At 52.2% G+C, this 18,285-nt stretch overlaps 9 protein-coding genes across 9 annotated transcripts; 8 read left to right on the top strand and 1 right to left on the bottom strand.

Annotated features, from left to right (window-relative positions):
• Positions 1–402: 402 nt before the first annotated feature.
• ColSpa_01354 (leucine aminopeptidase 1) lies at positions 403–1,799 on the top strand (the record flags this gene model as incomplete). The annotated part of the gene is made up of 2 exons (XM_049267566.1): positions 403–787; positions 868–1,799. 2 exons carry the CDS (start codon positions 403–405, stop codon positions 1,797–1,799), a joined length of 1,317 nt encoding a protein of 438 aa, XP_049123523.1.
• A 421-nt stretch (positions 1,800–2,220) lies between these two features.
• Positions 2,221–2,866, top strand: ColSpa_01353 (putative isomerase PM1503; the record flags this gene model as incomplete). The annotated part of the gene is made up of 2 exons (XM_049267565.1): positions 2,221–2,622; positions 2,681–2,866. The coding sequence occupies 2 exons, from the start codon at positions 2,221–2,223 to the stop codon at positions 2,864–2,866; spliced, it is 588 nt and encodes a 195-aa protein (XP_049123522.1).
• An 841-nt stretch (positions 2,867–3,707) lies between these two features.
• Positions 3,708–4,031, top strand: ColSpa_01352 (uncharacterized protein; the record flags this gene model as incomplete). The annotated part of the gene is made up of 2 exons (XM_049267564.1): positions 3,708–3,876; positions 3,934–4,031. 2 exons carry the CDS (start codon positions 3,708–3,710, stop codon positions 4,029–4,031), a joined length of 267 nt encoding a protein of 88 aa, XP_049123521.1.
• A 1,002-nt stretch (positions 4,032–5,033) lies between these two features.
• On the top strand, positions 5,034–5,871 carry ColSpa_01351 (apolipoprotein D; the record flags this gene model as incomplete). Its single annotated transcript, XM_049267563.1, has 4 exons — positions 5,034–5,288; positions 5,355–5,526; positions 5,604–5,698; positions 5,788–5,871. 4 exons carry the CDS (start codon positions 5,034–5,036, stop codon positions 5,869–5,871), a joined length of 606 nt encoding a protein of 201 aa, XP_049123520.1.
• Positions 5,872–6,746: 875 nt separating this feature from the next.
• ColSpa_01350 (uncharacterized protein) lies at positions 6,747–7,010 on the top strand (the record flags this gene model as incomplete). Its single annotated transcript, XM_049267562.1, has 1 exon — positions 6,747–7,010. One exon carries the CDS (start codon positions 6,747–6,749, stop codon positions 7,008–7,010), a length of 264 nt encoding a protein of 87 aa, XP_049123519.1.
• A 36-nt stretch (positions 7,011–7,046) lies between these two features.
• ColSpa_01349 (uncharacterized protein) lies at positions 7,047–7,780 on the top strand (the record flags this gene model as incomplete). The annotated part of the gene is made up of 2 exons (XM_049267561.1): positions 7,047–7,597; positions 7,654–7,780. The coding sequence occupies 2 exons, from the start codon at positions 7,047–7,049 to the stop codon at positions 7,778–7,780; spliced, it is 678 nt and encodes a 225-aa protein (XP_049123518.1).
• A 198-nt stretch (positions 7,781–7,978) lies between these two features.
• ColSpa_01348 (oxalate decarboxylase OxdC) lies at positions 7,979–9,711 on the bottom strand (the record flags this gene model as incomplete). The annotated part of the gene is made up of 4 exons (XM_049267560.1): positions 7,979–8,676; positions 8,806–8,937; positions 9,005–9,212; positions 9,328–9,711. 4 exons carry the CDS (start codon positions 9,709–9,711, stop codon positions 7,979–7,981), a joined length of 1,422 nt encoding a protein of 473 aa, XP_049123517.1.
• Positions 9,712–11,321: 1,610 nt separating this feature from the next.
• ColSpa_01347 (uncharacterized protein) lies at positions 11,322–12,226 on the top strand (the record flags this gene model as incomplete). The annotated part of the gene is made up of 2 exons (XM_049267559.1): positions 11,322–11,583; positions 11,646–12,226. The coding sequence occupies 2 exons, from the start codon at positions 11,322–11,324 to the stop codon at positions 12,224–12,226; spliced, it is 843 nt and encodes a 280-aa protein (XP_049123516.1).
• Positions 12,227–16,660: 4,434 nt separating this feature from the next.
• ColSpa_01346 (uncharacterized protein) lies at positions 16,661–17,119 on the top strand (the record flags this gene model as incomplete). Its single annotated transcript, XM_049267558.1, has 1 exon — positions 16,661–17,119. One exon carries the CDS (start codon positions 16,661–16,663, stop codon positions 17,117–17,119), a length of 459 nt encoding a protein of 152 aa, XP_049123515.1.
• Positions 17,120–18,285: the final 1,166 nt, after the last annotated feature.

Below are 18,285 nucleotides of genomic sequence, written 5' to 3'. Positions count from 1 at the left end.
CTCTATCGCAATTTCAACTCAACCCGATAAGCGAATCGCCGTTCTTGCTGCCGATTGGGGCGTTTCAGTACGATACTCTTCCCGTGTTGCCGTAGAAACGTTAAGCTTGAGCTGTGACCACACGCAAAGAGGGACTTTGATTAGGGACTTTGGTTAGGGACTTTTGCGACAGCTCCCCTGTTATCTCTGAGTCTTGAACCCCGCCGCCGCATTGCATCATTTGGCGGCCGCGCCATCCCTCTGCAGTGACCTTCCAAGCTCGGTTACGTCGCTGGCAACCTTGCTTGTGAGGTATCGCTCTTAAAACAACGTTCTTAGCCCAACTTCCTCTCCATCTGCCGCCTGATTGTTCCTGTTGATCCTGCATCCCCATCTGTATTGTAGAACTGTAACGTCGCCGCCATGCGCTACTCCTTATCAACCAAGCTACTGCTCCTGCTGGGCTCTTCGCAGCTGGTTCTCGGCTCCCTCAGCGACCAGGTCGTGATCGCGCCTTCAGTAAAGGATGGTGGCGTCGTTCCAGGAACCGTGTGGGCTGTCGACAGCTCCGTTCGTACGGCACTCGAAAAGCACTCCGATCCCGTCGATGCCTTGGTCTCTCTGCAGCCGGAGATGGCGGCCAAGATGTCCGAGGCTCGCCTGATCCACGTTTTTGGCGAGAAGAAGGCTGAATGGATGACCGAAGGAGATAAGCTCCGCCTGCGGAGGAAGGGCAAGAAGTTCCGCGACATCACAGACTTCCAGGAGCTCTACACTGATTCCGTCGACGCAAAGTCCGGGAAAGCCAGTACGTTCTCGTCCCTTTGTTGGGGGCACCAGCACCATCCTACTCGAGGAGATATCTAGCTAACCACGCCATAACCGCAGACCTCCCCAAGATAACTCACCAAAGGCTCATCAAGCCCCTCTTCCCCAAAGTCAACCAGGCCGAGATGCACGATGTACTCCAGCACATGACGAGCTACTACAACCGCTACTACGGCGGCCCGACAGGCGAAGAGAGCTCCGTCTGGCTGCACGACCACATTGCCGGCATCATCGCGGCTTCCCCGCTGCACGCACACATCTCGCTCGAGTACTTCACCCACGAGTTCCCGCAGTCTTCCATCATCGCCCGGTTCGAGCCAAAGGTCCGCGACTTCTCCAAGCCGTTGACCATCATCGGCGCACACCAGGATTCGGCCAACTACCTGTTCCCGTTGCTACCCGCACCGGGCGCCGATGACGACTGCTCCGGCACCGTGAGCATCCTTGAGGCATTCCGTGTGCTGGCGATGAGTGGGTATATCCCTCAGGAGGGTCCTGTCGAGTTCCATTGGTACGCGGCCGAAGAGGGCGGGCTGCTTGGTAGCCAGGCCGTAGCAGCGTACAAGAAGAAGGAGGGCGCGAACATTGGTGCCATGATGGAGTTTGACATGACTGCCTTCATCGCGAGGAATGCCACGGAGTCCATTGGGTTCATCAAGACGGATGCGGACGCGCCCTTGACCAAGTGGGCGGTAGACCTGAGCGAGGAGTACATCAACATCACGACGAGCGTCTACGAGCTGATGCCGGGCGCCGGGTCCGACTACATGTCGTATACGAAGCTCGGGTTCCCTGCAACGTTCGCTTCAGAGGGCAACCCTGTGGCTGGCGGGTTCCCCGGCGAGTTTGATCCGTATGTGCACACGGACAAGGACACAATGTGGGTCGATGACGAGACCGGCGTTTTCTCCATTGGCCACATGGCGAGGTTCTCTGAGCTGGCTATTGCTTTTGCTATCGAGCAGTCTGGCTGGGATAACAAGTGGAGGTAAAGTAGCCGCGACAGGTAGCCTTTGTCTAGACCTCTTATGGCTCGCTGCTTCGTAGTGTTTCGATTTGAGGCCAGAATCATCCAGGTTCAGGCCTCTTTAGATGATCACTGAATCACTCCCCAATGTCCTGCATTGGTTTCAGCCAATGCCGAATGTGACCTTCGCCCATCAGCGGGGCTCGTACTAGTGCAACTCGTAGCTAGTTTTCTTTCGACTTCGGTGCTGGATGATGCGATCGATGACAAATGCGGGGAGTCAATGCTAAAGTGCGGAGTCGCATATAACTGCCCGGATAGTCCATCGCGTGAGATTTGCTTCATGTGTGAACCCATCTTGACTGCGAGTATAAATAATTAAGCTTAATCGATTATTCAAGTTATACGCAGAGTCTTCACAGGATCCCACACACAACACTGCAACAATGGCATCAGCAACGTCCTTCCGCCAAATCATTGGCGCCCCGGCCTCGACGGCCTCGCCCACTGACAGCACCCTCGTCATCATTGACGCCCAGAACGAGTACGCCGAGGGCAAGCTCGCCGTGGCCGACGTCGCCTCCTCCCGCAAGGCCATCGCCGGCCTCCTCAAGAAGTACCGCGACGCCGGCGGCAGCGTAGTGCACATCATCCACGACACCCCGGAGGGCGCGCCAGTGTTCACGCCCAAGACACGACTGGCCGAAGAGTTTGAGGAGCTCGCGCCCAAAGACGGAGAGAAGGTTGTGAGAAAGAACTTCCCCGGATCGTTCGCAGGAACAGATTTGGAGACGCATCTGAAGGGGTTGGGGGAGAGGGGGAAGAAGGTTGTTTTGACAGGGTACATGGTGAGTACTTTGGATGCAACTGGTTTGGAGTGAAGGAGGATGCTAACCCGAACGGCAGGCCCATGTTTGTGTATCCACAACCGCGAGACAAGCTGCTCAGCGCGGGCTTGATGTGCTCGTGGCGGAGGATGCAGTCGGTGATCGTGATATTCCTGGCGTTGATGCTGCGCAGCTCACCAAGGTAGCACTGAGCGAAATTGGTGATGCTTTCGGCACCATTGTTCAGAGCAAGGACATTGCGTAGGCACGATATTTCACCGGCCTCCCTCAAAGGAAGTAAGAATAAGGGAGGAACTTCGATTCGTTCTAAATCAAACCATCTAACCAGGTTTCTGGTTTTCGTGCTCAATCCTCCTGTTGTGCATCTGCGACGAGAGGCAGACTGGTTTTTCCCAAATCTCATAATCAACGAACCTTGGCAAGTGTCCCTGGCAGACATTGATGATTACAGCGTTGAACCCTCCCAAGTTCCCCAAGCCATTCATCTTCTGTACACCAAATGAACGACCCGAGATAGAGGGCCTGTTGTGGTTTAATGGAAGAGCGAACACTCATTGAGCCATGACAGGCATGCTTACCTCAATGGTTTCCCGGAGCTCGGCCCCACCCATTCCGTACAGTGCCGGAGTATGGCCCGAAGTCAGCTGCCATTGGCGCACACTCCGCAATTGAGACATAGGGAGTTCAACAAGGGAGAAGCAACCTTGAGGAATGGGGTAACACGATATAAATCCCAACACAGGCTGAAGCGCATTCAGAGCCTGCAGTCACATAAGCTTCGATTCAATTGAACTTTTCTTCTGTGGTGGCTTTCTTCGGTCCCTTCCTCTGTATTCAGAGATGGCGCAACAGAAACCCACCGTATCGAGGAGCGCTCCCAGCTTGATCGGCCCGGCCCCCGAGCGGGGAAGATACCTCAGGATAACAATGTTTATGAGGAAGCTGCCTGATATCACGGACGAGTACTTCCATGCGTACTGGGCGAATAACCACATGCAGGTGTCACTAAGCAATAGCACCTTTGCCAGCAAGATTCGCCGTTACAACCAGGTATTTGACTGTCGAAGCCGAGTACACACGGCAGTATGCTGATGGGTAGCGGTCAGTATCACATCACTCCCGAGCTACGGGAGCAAGCTGAGAGGCTCGGCGGTACTGTGTTAGACTTTGACGGGGCTGCAGAGTTTTGGGTTGAGACGCTGGAGGATTGGGAAAGCATCGCGCGGGATCCCGAGTTTTTGCGGGTGGTTTCGGGTAAGTCGGTGTCTCCAATCTGTGTATGCACTCGGTTGCTAAATATTTGGGCCATAGGTGACATGCTCAACTTTGTGCGTGAGCCGCTCCATGTCACTCTGGGATACGACTACTTGGTCGTGGGGAACGATTGGGACGCAGCACCAGCGGCGTGAAGCTACAAACTTTGCTAGAGTCAGCACATTTCGATATTACTCAAATTGCTTCTTGTTTCTTCGATCATCCATCTACATACTTCCCTGTGCTGGATTTGGTCCTCATTCCTACTTCCCATGTGAAGAACGATCCACTTGGACCATCCCGAACATCAGGGAAGTAAAGTGTCAACTCATCTTCCACCTATGCCCCGTAGAACTAGACAAAACTTTCGGGAAGGAGGATCCTTGGCACCCGTGGACCTGCGTCCCCGATGACAAGAAACAAACGAATCCAGATCCAATGCTGAAATCGGCGATTGGCGGCGTCGTAATGCGGAGAAAACAGTGCCACACCGACAAGGTGCAACGTCGATCAGCGCGGCGGCCCCTAGCTCTTTTTAAGCCCACTAGGTATAACAGGTACAGTAGCAGCTAGGTAATGAGAGGATCTTGAAGGGGTTCGTCTCTCCCTGTGCTTCTGCGGATGATGAGTGCCGAGGCAGCAGTGGAGAGGTGAAAGTGAGGGGACCACAGGTGCCACATCGTTCGCGGGGCCGCGCAGCCAGCCGACTTGGCGAACAACGAATTCATAGCCCAAAGAGGTATCAGTGTCGTCATCATTCTGTATTTCTTCTTGAAGACCAAATTTTCTGGTCATCTGGAGCCACTTGCACAGCTGGAATAGTATGAGAGCCAACAAGAGCCAACAAGGGACTCTCTAGGTTTAGCCAGCTGGCTTCGGACCTCGGACATCTCAGTTCTGCGAGCGCAGCATTGGCGCGCTCATTATTACAGGAAACCTCATTGTCATGGGACGATCCCACGATGGTTGATGGCTTGGTTAAAAGGAACAATGGCAGCATGATGGGATGAACCTCAGGATGTCATCATTCAGACTATACGATAGCAATTGAGACAACCTTCTTTTTTTCCTACGATTTTGAAGCTGTCACCGAGAGTTATTAGACTTATTAATAGTTATCAGACATAATCCTAATCCACACTTGAGAAGCTATCACGATGAGACTCTCCACCCTTACGGCCATCCTCTCCTGCGCCGCCGTTGCGAACGCAGCCGCAATCACCAACGAGACAACACCCGAGCCGACCATTCCCAATGTTGTTCAGTCTACCTGGGACGGGAAGTGCTTCTACCCGACACCGGACGCAGCCTTCGACCTGGAGGCCTACCTCGGGCGCTGGTACCAGGTCGCCGGCACCGTTGCGCCCTTCACCGCCGGTTGCAAGTGCATATTTGCGCAATACTCTCTGAATGTGAGCAAGCACAGCTTCACGTAGGCCTTGAGCGTGAGGATTTGGATCAATGGCTGACTTGAGTAGGACAATGGCACCGTCAAGGTGAACAACACCTGCGAGGCCGGGGGTCGCGCCATCAACATCCTCGGCACCGCTGCGCCCGCCGACCCGTCGTACGGAGCCAAGGGCGTTCTTCGCGTCCAGTTCCCCGGCCAGCCCGGACCCTCCTGCGCCGGCCCCAACTACGTCGTCCAGGGTGAGTGTTTCGCGCCGCAGAAAAGGCATTGATAGCTTCCGTGTTCGCCATGTTTTCTGACATGTTTCTGCCCACAGACTACACCCCGGACTTTGCGCTCGTGCAGTCCAACAACTTCACGACCCTGTTCGTGCTCAGTCGCCAGCAGAACCCGGAGGAGGCCGTCCTTGATGTAAGTCAAACCCGAACACGACACAGAGCGTTTGCCCAACAGCCTGCAAGGGGGAGTGCACGGATACTAACCATGACCACTTTTGACAGGCCTGGATCGCGCGCGCCGGCCAGCTAGGCTCGAACCTCGTCGACGTTGTCAAGACGGACCAGACCGACTGCAAGTTTGCCTGAGACGCGGGGAATTCTCCAGAATCTGCACCCGTTACTGATTCTGGAGAGCACAAGGAATCCGTGCCTGGCGCTTGGCCTGGAGCGGAAGAATTGAAGTGAGACAGGAAACCTGGAGGTCCAAGAGCGGTCATTGAGCACGTTCCATTGCTTTAGAAAAGACATGCAAAAACAGATGAAAAAATTCAAAATTTGCCATGACGCCGCAGATCAGTGACAGTTGATGACATTCGTGAGTATGAGCGACGGGTGGGCTCGAGCCTCCACACATGGTGAGGCAGCCCTCGGAGCTTTGCAACGGCATCGAACCATTGGTCAATGGACATGAGGGGAAACCGCGAAACCTTGCAGCTCAGCTCAGCTCAGCTCTAGCTATTTCCCATTTCTTTTTTCTTTTTGACTTTGGAGCTTGGAGCTGTAGCTCGATACGATCCATTCCTTTCCTTTCCTTAAAGGTTGTACCAGTACGACCCAATCACCCAGCCATTTTGTGCCACTTATGCAAGGGGTTTCTATGACGACACCACCTTCACCCGAGACACCATGACGGAGTGGCCGCGTGCGGTCTGTGGTTTGTGTGAACGCATCTGTGGGCACCCCATTTGGGCCTTGTGGAGGATAGATGGAGGCTGGGTGTGAAGCTCAAATCAGGCGGAGCTATGCAGCGGTGGAGGGGGAGATGAAGTAGCTCAATTGACTTTCCCTCAAATAGCTCTTTGATTCCTCGCGCGAGAACATTCGAGCACACAATCATTTGTCGTTTGCATTGAAACCGTGATACTGCTATTCCCAGCCCGAATCGACCTGTCACCAAGCCAAACACCCCTATCAAACCTTACAATACAATAGAGTCGAACGTTCCGTCAGCAACCGTCAATATGGTCAAAGGCAGGGAAGAGGTCGTTTCCGAGTTTAACGAGTACGTCAACATGACGGCTGAGGAGCTAGAGTCCTGGCTCAAGTCAGGCGACTCTAACAGCGCCGGCTGGCCCAAGGACGATGCCGACGGCGACGGTGAGACGGTCGGACACGACAGCGGGCGCAAGATTGTGGAGATCCTCCAAGCAAACCCCGAGAAGAAGGAGGACGAGTATACGGATGAGCAGGTCGACCACATGCGCAAGGTTGTGGCTTACTGGTAGGATTTTTGTGGTTGTCCTACAGCGATATCTGCTTGGATGTCTCGTACTAATGTAGTGGACAGCAAGCGACACCTCGCACAAGAGTCTGAGTCGAATAGCGACAAGTCGCCCGAGGAGTTAAAGAAGACCAAGTCGTACGCTTCGCTGAAGAACTGGGGTCACGACTTCCTCAAGGCGCAAGGAAAAGAGAGTGGCGCAGCGAAGTCGAACGGGAAGTCGTCCAAAAAGGAGGGTGAGGACGAGGAGGATGAGGTTGAGCAGGTTGATAACGGCGAGACCGAGGAAGCTGACGAGGAGGTCGAGGAGAAGTCTGGTGACAAGCGGAAGAATAACAGCGATGAGAACGGGACCAGCAAGAAGCGACAGACACGTCAGGGCGAGGGCCAAGCTACCAAGGAGTCGGGAAAGAACGGGAACAAGAAGGAGGAGGCGGATGAAGAGGATGGTGATGAGGAGCTGGAGGATGATGACGAGGATGGCGGTGATGGTAAGGAGACCACCAAGGGCCCCAAGAAGGGTGATACCGTCAGCTGGAACTGGGGCAACGGCCAGCCTGAGGGCAAGGTGCTCGACGTCAAGGGCGAGAAGTAAGTGCATATTCAATACAATGTGAACATTGTGGGAAAGCTAACCAACAACCTAGGACGACCATTGAGACAAAGCGCGGTAACGAGGTCACTCGCGACGGAAAGCCTGAAGATCCGGCCGTGGTTTTGGATACCGGCAAGTCGAAAGCCATCAAGTCGGCGCACGAGCTGAACGAATCATGAGCTGGAATTGATTTATCCCTGAAGGACGCCGCGAATCCTGTTGCCGTGTAGGAGTAGGCTGTAGTAAAACTGGTATTTTCGTTTGATTGCCACGATGATCAATGAGCGGTTTTCAATCACGCGTGACTTGCATGAGTATGTTAAAATTCCCCGTTATTATATGTTGATTTAGTACAAGAAATTTATGTGATACGCCGTTTACAACTCCTCGACCTTCTGAGCGTCATCAGAACTGGACTTGGTCTTTTGGAACTTGGTGACGGGATCCTTTTGCGCTTCCTTGACCTCGTTCCAGAACTTCTCGCCATTCTCCTTGTCATCCTTGAACAAGTGATCAATCACAAGCTTCTTAGGCGTCTCGCCCATCCACTGGAAGAGAGAGAAGTCGCGGAACTCGTCGGCCCTAAAAATTTCCAACATCTCGATAGGCTCATCGCCAATGTTCTCAACAAAGTGCCCCATGTTCTTGGGCACGATGCCGACATCGCCAGGGACATAATCGAATGTGCGCGCGGTGCCCTCGGCCGCAAAAATGGTGATGCGCGCCCGGCCCTTGATGAAAAAGGACCACTCGTCGGCGTTGGGGTGCCAGTGCATCTCGCGCAGCGCGCCAGGCTGGATGGTGAGGTGGGCGGCGGCGACGGTCTTGGAGATGGGGAAGTTCTTGGAGTCGGTGATGCGCACTTCGCCTCCTGATGTCTGCTCCGGTTCCTGGTCGAGCATGCGGTGTGTAAAGTTGAAGCGTGACTTCTTGGCATGCTTTCCCGTGGGACGCTCCTCGTCGATAGGGCCCGGCAGGGTGCCCTGGAAGATGTACTTTTCACTCTCGGGGAGGTGCTTGAAGACCTCGGGCTCGAGGTGGAAGTTTTCGGCGATGACGGACTTGGGGGTGTGGGCTGTTGAAGGACGCATCAGTCACTGAGAACGATGATACACCATCCTCACGTTGTGTGGACTGTATAGGGTTATAGGATGCAGAAAAACGTAAAGTCGGGAATGTGCAGCAAAGAGCCGGAATTACTTACCAAGCCAGTCGGAAAGAATAAAGGTCGACTCCTCGGAGAACCGGCCATCGTCAAATATGAGGAGAAACTCGGTGCCATTGGGACTCAGGCCCTGCAACGAGTGAGGCACACCGGAGGGGAAATACCAGAGGTCTGCATGCCGAGTGTGTCAGTAATTGTGGTGTGACGGATTGATCGGCAAGGATGGACCAATACTGACCTCCCTTCTTCAAGTCGTCCATGAAGTTGCCGCCCTCATAGTCAAGCGCCGTCACGCGGACCTCGCCATCCAACACGTACGCCCACTCGGCTTCCTTGTGCCAGTGGAGTTCGCGAATGACACCCTCGCCAAGACGCATGTTGACACCAGCCAGCTCGACGCTGGTGGACAGTTCGCGGACGGTCGTTTGACGAGTCCATCCACCTTCCTGTCATGGGCGATTCGTGTTAGTTGTGATAATCTCCCAAAGTTTTGGTAGCGGGGCTCTTGGGGTCAATTGAGTTGGTAGAGTGCCAATTGGCACCTTAGCTTCGAAAACTTACCTCAATTCGAATGTGTGAGTCCGCAAAACTCCAGCGCATGTTGGGCATGTTCCCCTTATCCGTCGACGGCGGGCGCACGAGGTCCGGGTTCTGGCGCGAGCGCTCGCTGTTCCAGGGCCCTAAGACGGATGCGCCGAGTCCGTTGCGGAAGGGCAGCGGGTCCAGGCCCTCGCCGATGGAGTCGACGGCGCCGTCATTGGGATCCTTGAAGCCCGGCCTGTAAGGGTTGCCGGTGCTCTTCTTGCGGTAACTCGCGGGGATGTCCATGCCCCGTCGGAGGCGCTCGCGCGGGCTGTCGTAGTGCGGTGCCGCCGAGCACAGCTCGCTGACGAACGCCCAGAGCAACAGCAGCTTGGCTGCCGTTGTGGGTTGGGTGAGCTGCATGATGGGCCTAGCTTGCTGTGGAAGAATGTGACGATGGACTGGGGGATCTAAGGCGCCAAGAAGAACCTTGGGACAGGGAAACAATAGGAGACAACTGAGGCTCTCCAAAGTATGGGGAAAAGACGAGAGAGTGGGAGAGGTCTACGAAAAAGATCACTGCAGGCTTGTGACGTTGGGAAGAGGATGCGATTTTATACCCGTTTCTTGACCTCCTCATCCGTCCTATCCATGCTATGCCTTGACCTCCTCCCCCTCGGCCTCGCCATGTCGCAGCAACCCAAGTTGTGTGGTACGTAAACATTGCAGCTTACATAGGCGTCAACCTCGTAGTCATCAGCGCATCACCTCACCCGCACATCGCTGCAAGCCGGCATGTGCACTACATCTGCCGCACACACACCAACCAATACGTCGACAAACATGCCGAACCTCCGAGCCCCAAGCTCACCCCCCACAGCTGTGGCAGCAATGGCAGGGTAGAAGCTTCAACAAGGCACAGAGCTGTAGGCTATTCCTGCTGCATCCCACCTAAACGTGACTGACAGGTTCTCTACAGCTCTTCCCCTCACTGGCTGAAACGCGGCAGAGCCATGAGCGTGGATATCCCGCCATGCGGGGATGAACCAGTCAGGCAATGCTCCCCAGTGATAGCCGGCGCAGGGGAACAAGCACGATGTGCGCGGGACACAGATTGGAGCTCCGGGTTAAAGACGAGGGGATGAGTAACCAAACTAGGGTCTGAGGCGGCCTGGCGCCTGTGGAACTGCACTCTCGCTGACTCTCTTTTCTGCTGATCTAACAGCCCTGACGAATCCTGTAAGCCCCCCCCCCCCCCCCCCCCCCCCCCCCCCCCCCCCCCCCCCCCCCCATCGTTCGCTCCGGCGTTGGGGAAGTCTGCAATGACCATGACGCAGGTTCCTGCCGATTGAGCTTAACTCCAACGTAGCTCCGGGGCCATCGATTGGACGGGGAATATGTCGGTGATCCCAGAGAAGAAGCTGGTCAGGCCCTGGTTTCACTCTGTAGCGCTTCTGCACATCTCATCCCTTCTGTGTTGTTTGTCGAGGTCGGGTTTCTCCAATGGTTCCTCTCCGTCCTGTCACTTTCCCCCCTCTTTGATGTGTATGCCTGTCCATCCCGTCCTTCCTAGAAGCCCCAAGTCACAGACGATGCCCGGACCGTCGAATGGCAATCGACTTCCGTTTGAACGCCGAGAGCGGGGATTCGCGTTCTTGGCTTTCTTCGGCATTGCTTTCCGCCCTTGGCCCATATAAACCAGGCTGGAAAACCTGGAAACTTTTCGCGGGTGGACCACGGAATATCCGAGCTTCTCTCCTACTGTACCGGTAGTGTTCGCAGCTGAGCATTGCGCGTCGTATCCGCCCAGAGATTCAAGTCTTGTTTCTTCTTCCTGGCTCCATCGCATCAACTCGTGAGTTTATTGCGGTAGATCCACAAACTTCCGTTACGAACGTCACCTGGTCAGAGCTCCTCTTAGTGGAGATCCTTATTTCAGATTAAGCTGAGGCTTTCCACACGAGATTCCCTCACCAACAAATCCCGACCAATTGCTCAAGAACTATCAGTGGCCTTGCTCAAACTCGCCCAACATGAGCGCAACCGAAGGCAACTACGGCTCCGTCACTAACTCGGTGCCCGTGGTGAACGGCGACTCTCGCCCTTCTGGTGACGAGGAGCAATCTCTCCTTGGCGGCGGCAGAAAGCCAGCCTCCAATTCTCTGCGCAAGAAGCTGACCAAAGACGTCAAACGCGACTGGGCTGACTTGGTCCTCCTCGCGTGCTACATCATCACTGGCCTACTCGACAGCTCTTCCATCTCCATCTGGGGCTCCTTTGTGTCAATGCAAACAGGTAACATCTCCCTTCCAATGCCCACAACGCTTTCCCACTCCAATGTGCTCACCCACGACCAGGAAACACCGTCTACATTGGCCTCGGCCTTGCCGCGCCAACTGAGTCAACCCGGTGGATCAAGTCCGCCACGTCCCTTGGCTCCTTCTGCCTGGGTTCCTTTCTCTTCAGCCGCTTCCATCGCCTCTTCTCCCCCAAGCGCCGCTGGGTTCTGTGCGCGTCATTCATCGCGCAGACGCTCCTTTGCATCGCTGCCGCCCTCATCCTGACCTTCGGCCCCAAGGCTGGCAAGGACGAAATCTCGTGGAACGTGCTCGTACCCATCGCCCTCATTGCATTCCAAAGCTGTGGCCAGGCCGTGACGAGCCGCGCGCTAAAATACAACGCCCTCACTAGCGTCGTGCTGACGAGCATCTACTGCGACCTGTTTTCCGACGCCGAGCTGTTTGTCGCCCACAACGCTGAGCGGAACCGTAGGGTGGGCGCGCCTGTTTTGCTTCTTGCTGGTGCCATCTTGGGCGGGACTTTTGCTCACACATCTCTGGGTATTGCTGGCGCGTTGTGGACGGCATCTTTCTTGAAGTTTCTGGTTGTCTTGTCGTGGTTTTTCTGGCCTGGCGAGTCGACTTCTAACGAGGAATAGTGGGAAAGGTACGTGTAGCGAAAGTTGAGAGATGGCAGTAGCTGGAGAATGTTACGTAAGCAGTTGATCTCAGATATGAATATAGGTCTGCAGTTTGATTTCGCTCTGAAGTGGAATGCTACTATCTTGTGTTGAAACGAACTTATGAATTTATTGTCTCGTGATGTTACTCTTGGCTCGCAATCCAGATTATATTGGGCAGAGCCTTGGAATAAAGGATTTCATGAAGTCTGAAGCCAGAAATGGAGAGCAGCCAGGTTGTAACAACGACAAGGCCACCAAAATCTCACTTGGCCGTTACGTAGGAGAGTTGACATATGCCGCGCGATCCAAACAGGGGACATGTTTGTCTTGCTTGGCCTAGGCACCATAATTCTCGGAAACAAGTACGATATTAGTAACCTGATTGTCAGCTGGAGCGATGACACCTTGTCGCAAGTCTCCTGCCTTCCATGATAATTTCAGTTGCTCGATAGAGTTAGTTCAGTTCAGTATGTTTGTCGGACAGACGATGTGCTTATCGAGGCTCGATAACAGAATAGCTTATCGCCTTGACAATGGTTTCAACTCTCTAAAATTCAACATCGTGCGACCGTTGCAGTTACGGTACACGCAGTTCTATCTCATGAGTGACGCATTAGAATCTTAGTTCAACTAAAGGAGTAAAAGCATGATTAGGTTTGCTTCGGGTTATGATAAACACACAGACTTTCCAACATATGACTGTCTAATCTAGAATATGTACGCTTCTATCAGTGTGTAAGTCAACAGTAAATGTACGTGTCTTCGGAGCCGGCTTCATTTAGTGTCATTTCTTTCGAGGATTGTCTTGGCTACATTAATGTGTCCATTACATAATGCTGATTGGAGTGGTGTCTTGCCAGTTTTATCTGCAGTAGTGACGTCGACCGCGCCGTCGAGAAGCCGCTGGACCACATAGATTTGCCCGGCACCAGAGGCTGAATGAAGTGGCGTCTGCCCCTTGTTGTTTTTAGCGGTGATATCGGCCCCAAATTCAAGGAGCAGGTCGACAATTTCGTCATCTCCGTTCTCTGAGGCCAAGTGGAGTGCTGTTTGTCCCTCATTGTTTCTGGAGGTGATCATAGCCTCGAAATCGAGAAGTAAGTCGACTATGTTGATATTTCCGTTCTCCGAGGCTGCTAAGAGTGCTGTGCATCCGTATATATCCGCTGCATTAACTTTGGCTCCCTTCTCAAGAAGCAGTTCAACTACTTCAAAATGCCCGTTGCCTGAAGCTACATGAAGTGCCATCCGTCTAGCCTTGTCTACAGCAGCAATATCGGCCCCAGCATCAAGAAGCAGCTTAACTGCATCCAAATCTCCATTGTATGAGGCTGAATGGAGCGCTGTCCATCCATCCGTATCTGCTGCGGTGACGTCGGCTTTGGATTCGAGAAGCAGCTTGCCCACATCGGTGTGTTTGTGATCTAAGGCTGCATGTAATGCTGTTCGTCCGTTCTCGTCTGTTGTAGCAACATTAGCTCCTTTTTCAAGGAGCACTTTGACCACATCAGTGCATCCGTTGTCTGAGGCTGCATGTAGTGCTGTACTTCCATTTTGGTCTGCTGCAGCAACGTTGGCTCCTTTCTCAAGAAGAAGCTTAACTACATCAGAATTTCCACTACTTGAGGCCAACTGAAGTGGTGTTCGTCCTTTTGTATCTCCAGCGGTAACGTCAGCCCCTTCGTTAACGAGTTGCTCCACTCTGTCAAAGCATCCGCGGAGTGAAGCTACATTTAATGAAATTCTAGCGTCTTTGTTGATAGTAGTGGTGTTGACGCATTGTTGGAAAAGCAATTGAGTAACTTCCACGTGTTTATGCAACGTGGCTGAGTCGAGTGGTACCCAACCATCATTGTCTGTTGAAGCAACATTAGCTCCTTTTTCAAGGAGCAATTTGACCACATCAGTGCATCCGTTGTCTGAGGCTGCATGTAGTGCTGTCCATCCATCCTTAGTTGCTGCAGAGACATCAGCTCCGTTCTCGAGGAGCAGCTTCCTTGAGGAGAAGCCCACATATTCCAAACGAGGGCTCACTATATAGCAGTAGAAGATGGAGAGAGTCCGGCCACCAGCATGAAAGAGACTCAAGCACAAGCGCCTTGTCTGCTGTTTCTGGCTTCTGGTTCTTCTGCAGAATCAGCATATTGCCAGAGACAATACCGAGATTCATCTCTACAAGGATGTGCCGACGCGACGAACCCAACATAGATAGTATTTAAGAGAATGCAACGTTTGAGGAAACTACGGAAAAGATTTTGCGTCAGAGTCCAGAGGCCACGAGTGTCACGCAAAGTGGAAAGCTGAATAGGCGTGGTAGTTAATTGCTTACAAACGTGTGTTCCTGCATAACCCAACCGCGAGATGTTTAGGGTATGTGGATCCCTCGTCTAGATCGCCTTTTCAAACACGTATACCAACCCAAGCCTGGAGATCGTGACTAAACACGGTGCCAGAACTGCCGCGTTTCCCTTGGTAACCGTTCCTCAGATGCCAATGGAAGACTCTATGGCCGAGAGGTCAAGATGCTATTTCGTAGATGTGGCCGACTCGCGGGCATCCTGGGAGCCCGTCGGCCCAGTCTGGCGAGTCTTCTAAAGGAAACAGGCTGTCAATCCATACGTAGTCGTATCCTAGGTCTACGGTGATTTCCACAGCATCCCTAAAACATTGGTTGAAGTTGGCGTCTGAAGCTGGGATTGCTTCTAGGAAGGAATTGCAGGCCGCTTGTGACAAAGGAAGGAAGAGACGCAGTCTCCAGTAGCGACTCACTTCAGTCTGGGGGCAATACATGAAGAACATGTAAAATAGCAATGTGTGTATGATCCGAGAGCATTTCGATGCAGTTTGAAGGCCCCGAATAGTTAGCACGGGTAACTACGATGGTACCAAGCCGTTGGTGGATGAAACGATCACATCACACATACTCAGATTCCATGCGTGGCCAAACCCAGCAGCAACGTTCCCAAACACTTTTTTTTAAAAGGACACAAACGCCCTTCATTGCCCCATATATTCGAGAACGAAATAATGCAGTAATCTCATATCTTGAAGCTTATGCTCGGAAGTCAGACTACGTGCCCGCTTGAGTATGTCGTAGCATCTAGGATATAGAATCGCCGTTATGCGTCATAACTATAGGCTAACCTTCTTAGCATTCCTATCCAGCGCCCTATCTCTGTTGTACCTCTGATTTAACACCGCTATGCCACTCTAGTGGAGGTGTTAGCTGCCTGTTATAGTTAGATACGTCTCGCATGTGGTAAGATACTTCCAACGGGTATCCTAGGGTACCTGGAACGGTCTCGCAGAACCCCCAAAAACGGAGCCCTGAACCCTACCATACGCATTCTTTGTGTCAAGTAGCCAGGCTAGCGCTTTAGATTCCGAGTGTGTCACGCCTAAGCTACAGCCACGATACTTCGAGTTCATTGCCTCGATACAAGGATTTGCAGATGTTATATAGAGACCTCTAGATTTGCATTTCCTTTGCATATACTTATCCGGCCTTGCTGATATCATGTATACCTGGCACCACACCGGGCGGAGATCTTTGGAATCGCGTTAGTCTCTGGCGGAAAAACCAGGACCCGGGTTTCCTCATGTAGTACCATATGAAGTATTATGGCCGTATCTTAGAACCGTAAACTCCGCGGTCGCATGAATACCCGTTGATGAACACGTGGGTGATAACATATTGAACGATGAGTAGCCAAAGTGCAAAATAAACGCTGGTAATTGTTTCGACGCCCGTAAATATTCCCGCGGGGCGCCGAGGTGGGCCGGGCTGTAAGGATTTAGGAAGAATTTATGGGGTACAGTCCGTGTCGGTCTATCCATCTTTACGGAGCTCTTTACGCAGCTCTTTACACAACAATCGTTTGTGATACTGTAATTGGGTTTAAGCAACTAGTATCGTTATCGATTTTCATCTCTAAAGTCAAGGGCCCTGGTGTGTTTCGGGACTAGCGTTGCATTCATGAGGAGTATTCGTCAAGGACTGCCACTGATGTTCGTCGCAAGTCATGCCTTGTTTATCTCGGGTCATCATTTCTTTGATTCCTTTACAACACAATCTATGAATAGAATAAAGTGGAGTGGTCTAATTTCTCATGATCCATCATGGGATGAGAGTAGACTCATGTGACGATTAGGAGACGAAATGCAGAGCCCTTCGCAAGTCTCTAAGTAGACTGTAATGGGGCGCTTGGGTTTCTGCTGATATATAAACCGTGCAGATTCCCAGATTCAGCATTGAAGATCAAATGATATTGATCAGTTTTATCAGCTTCAAGACAGACCCCAAAGCCTCTAACATCTTCTACGTCTTTCCTGAGTGTTACTTCTACATCTATATCTAAGCCAACCTTAACTATCAAGCCCCTCTTACCAAACCCCTCAAGAACTGTAAAAATGGTATCCATCAATCCCACCACCCTATTTCTTGCTGCCATAGCGATCGGCAACGTTAACGCCTGGACCTGGACGCACTGCACCAATGCAGAACGATGTGTTGCCGGATCTAACCCAAACGCCAGCGGCGGCACAACCGGAGGAAATAAGAACATGCCCTCAACAGGCTCGAGGTTCAGCTATGCAGGGGGCTACGTATTTGTTGCCGATTCGTGCACCAACTTCTCTTACCAGGGTAGTGACGGTTATTGGTACTCGCACGAGAAGGACGGGCTATTCGTTTCGCCCGCTGGCTATATGCGCACTGCTCATGATTGCAACCTACTTGTAATTGATAGCAAGTCGCAGACTACTGGAATTACCTGGTGGTGGAAGCATAATGGGGGCGACTGCTGTCTCCCCGATGAAGTCGGTACAAACATTTTTAACATTGAGGCCTATTACACTGGTGCACAGTAGAGTGGGAGCCGGTCGCTTGCCTGGAGTGAAAGGACTTCCGCGATCTGCAATTGTGCGATTAGGTACGAATAGAAATTGGGGTCGTAGACACAATGTATTTTTGCAGGCGACCGATGTTGTTTCCCCTCGTATTAGTGAATAATTGGAAATTTCTACCGAGGACATCCTTGCCCAATAAAAATTGCATCAAGTCGTTCCTAGGAGGAATCGATAGTTGAATTGTTTACAGACTGCTCTGACAAGTACATAGAAACAAGTGTTGCTTCGATCTGGCATCATTTGAGGACCTAGCTTCCTCCCACTCTTTGACTTATGAAATACATCCTGCAGGGTTGGAGTCCGACTACATACACCAAGGGCTCTGTAAGACCTGGAATGGCTTCCTTGTTTTCAGAGAATGCAGCAACACGATCTACTAGTCTACAATTTGATCCACGTATAAAAATGGAATCATTCTAACTACAACCCTAGGCAGCGGAGTAAAATGGGCCAAAATTTAATCTACAGGACGTTAGGGTCGCGGGAGCGGACTCCGCGGAGACTTAGTCAGGCCATGTCTAAGCTACGGGGTGTGCCATTCGATTGATAGACCAGTAGAAAGAGCCAGCACTCTAGGATATAGATTAAAATAAGTGGTTTCAGGGCAAAGTTGCATTGCTAGATTATGAAGTCGAGGGTAGTAGTTAATTAAAAGTGTCTATGACAACTAATGCTACATCTCATCCCTCGGCCACTACCACTACCACTGCGGCTAACAGGCCACGTGTTGGACATATTGCGGATAGGTTATGAACCTCCGAGATTAAGCTGGTGACTTTGAAAATATTCGAAAGTATTATTGATGGAAAAGTTTGTAGCTGCGAGGAGCAGCATATTGGGGCGATGGAGCCGTGGGTGGCTGTTGATGAAGCTAATGAAATGGGCTAGGTTGTGCTAGAAGGCATTTCATGGCCGACAATAGCTGTTATCTTCATTCGATCATGAAAACTAACCCTTGATTCAGATTACTGCATTTGGCGAAGTGCGGGGGTTTATTAGATGAGTGTACTTATTGAATTGTCGAAACTTGACTTATTATAAGTAGACTTGTCCCCGGCTTGCAAAATTCATTCTGCATCGCAAGATTCGTGGAATAACCCAAGCCACATTCGTTGTTTGAACCACAC

The sequence above is a fragment of the Colletotrichum spaethianum genome (assembly GCF_022836535.1).
Source record: "Colletotrichum spaethianum MAFF 239500 DNA, contig02, whole genome shotgun sequence".
Lineage (NCBI taxonomy): Eukaryota > Fungi > Ascomycota > Sordariomycetes > Glomerellales > Glomerellaceae > Colletotrichum > Colletotrichum spaethianum.
Note: the sequence above shows the minus strand (reverse complement) of the source record. Positions and strands in the feature narration are given on the sequence as shown.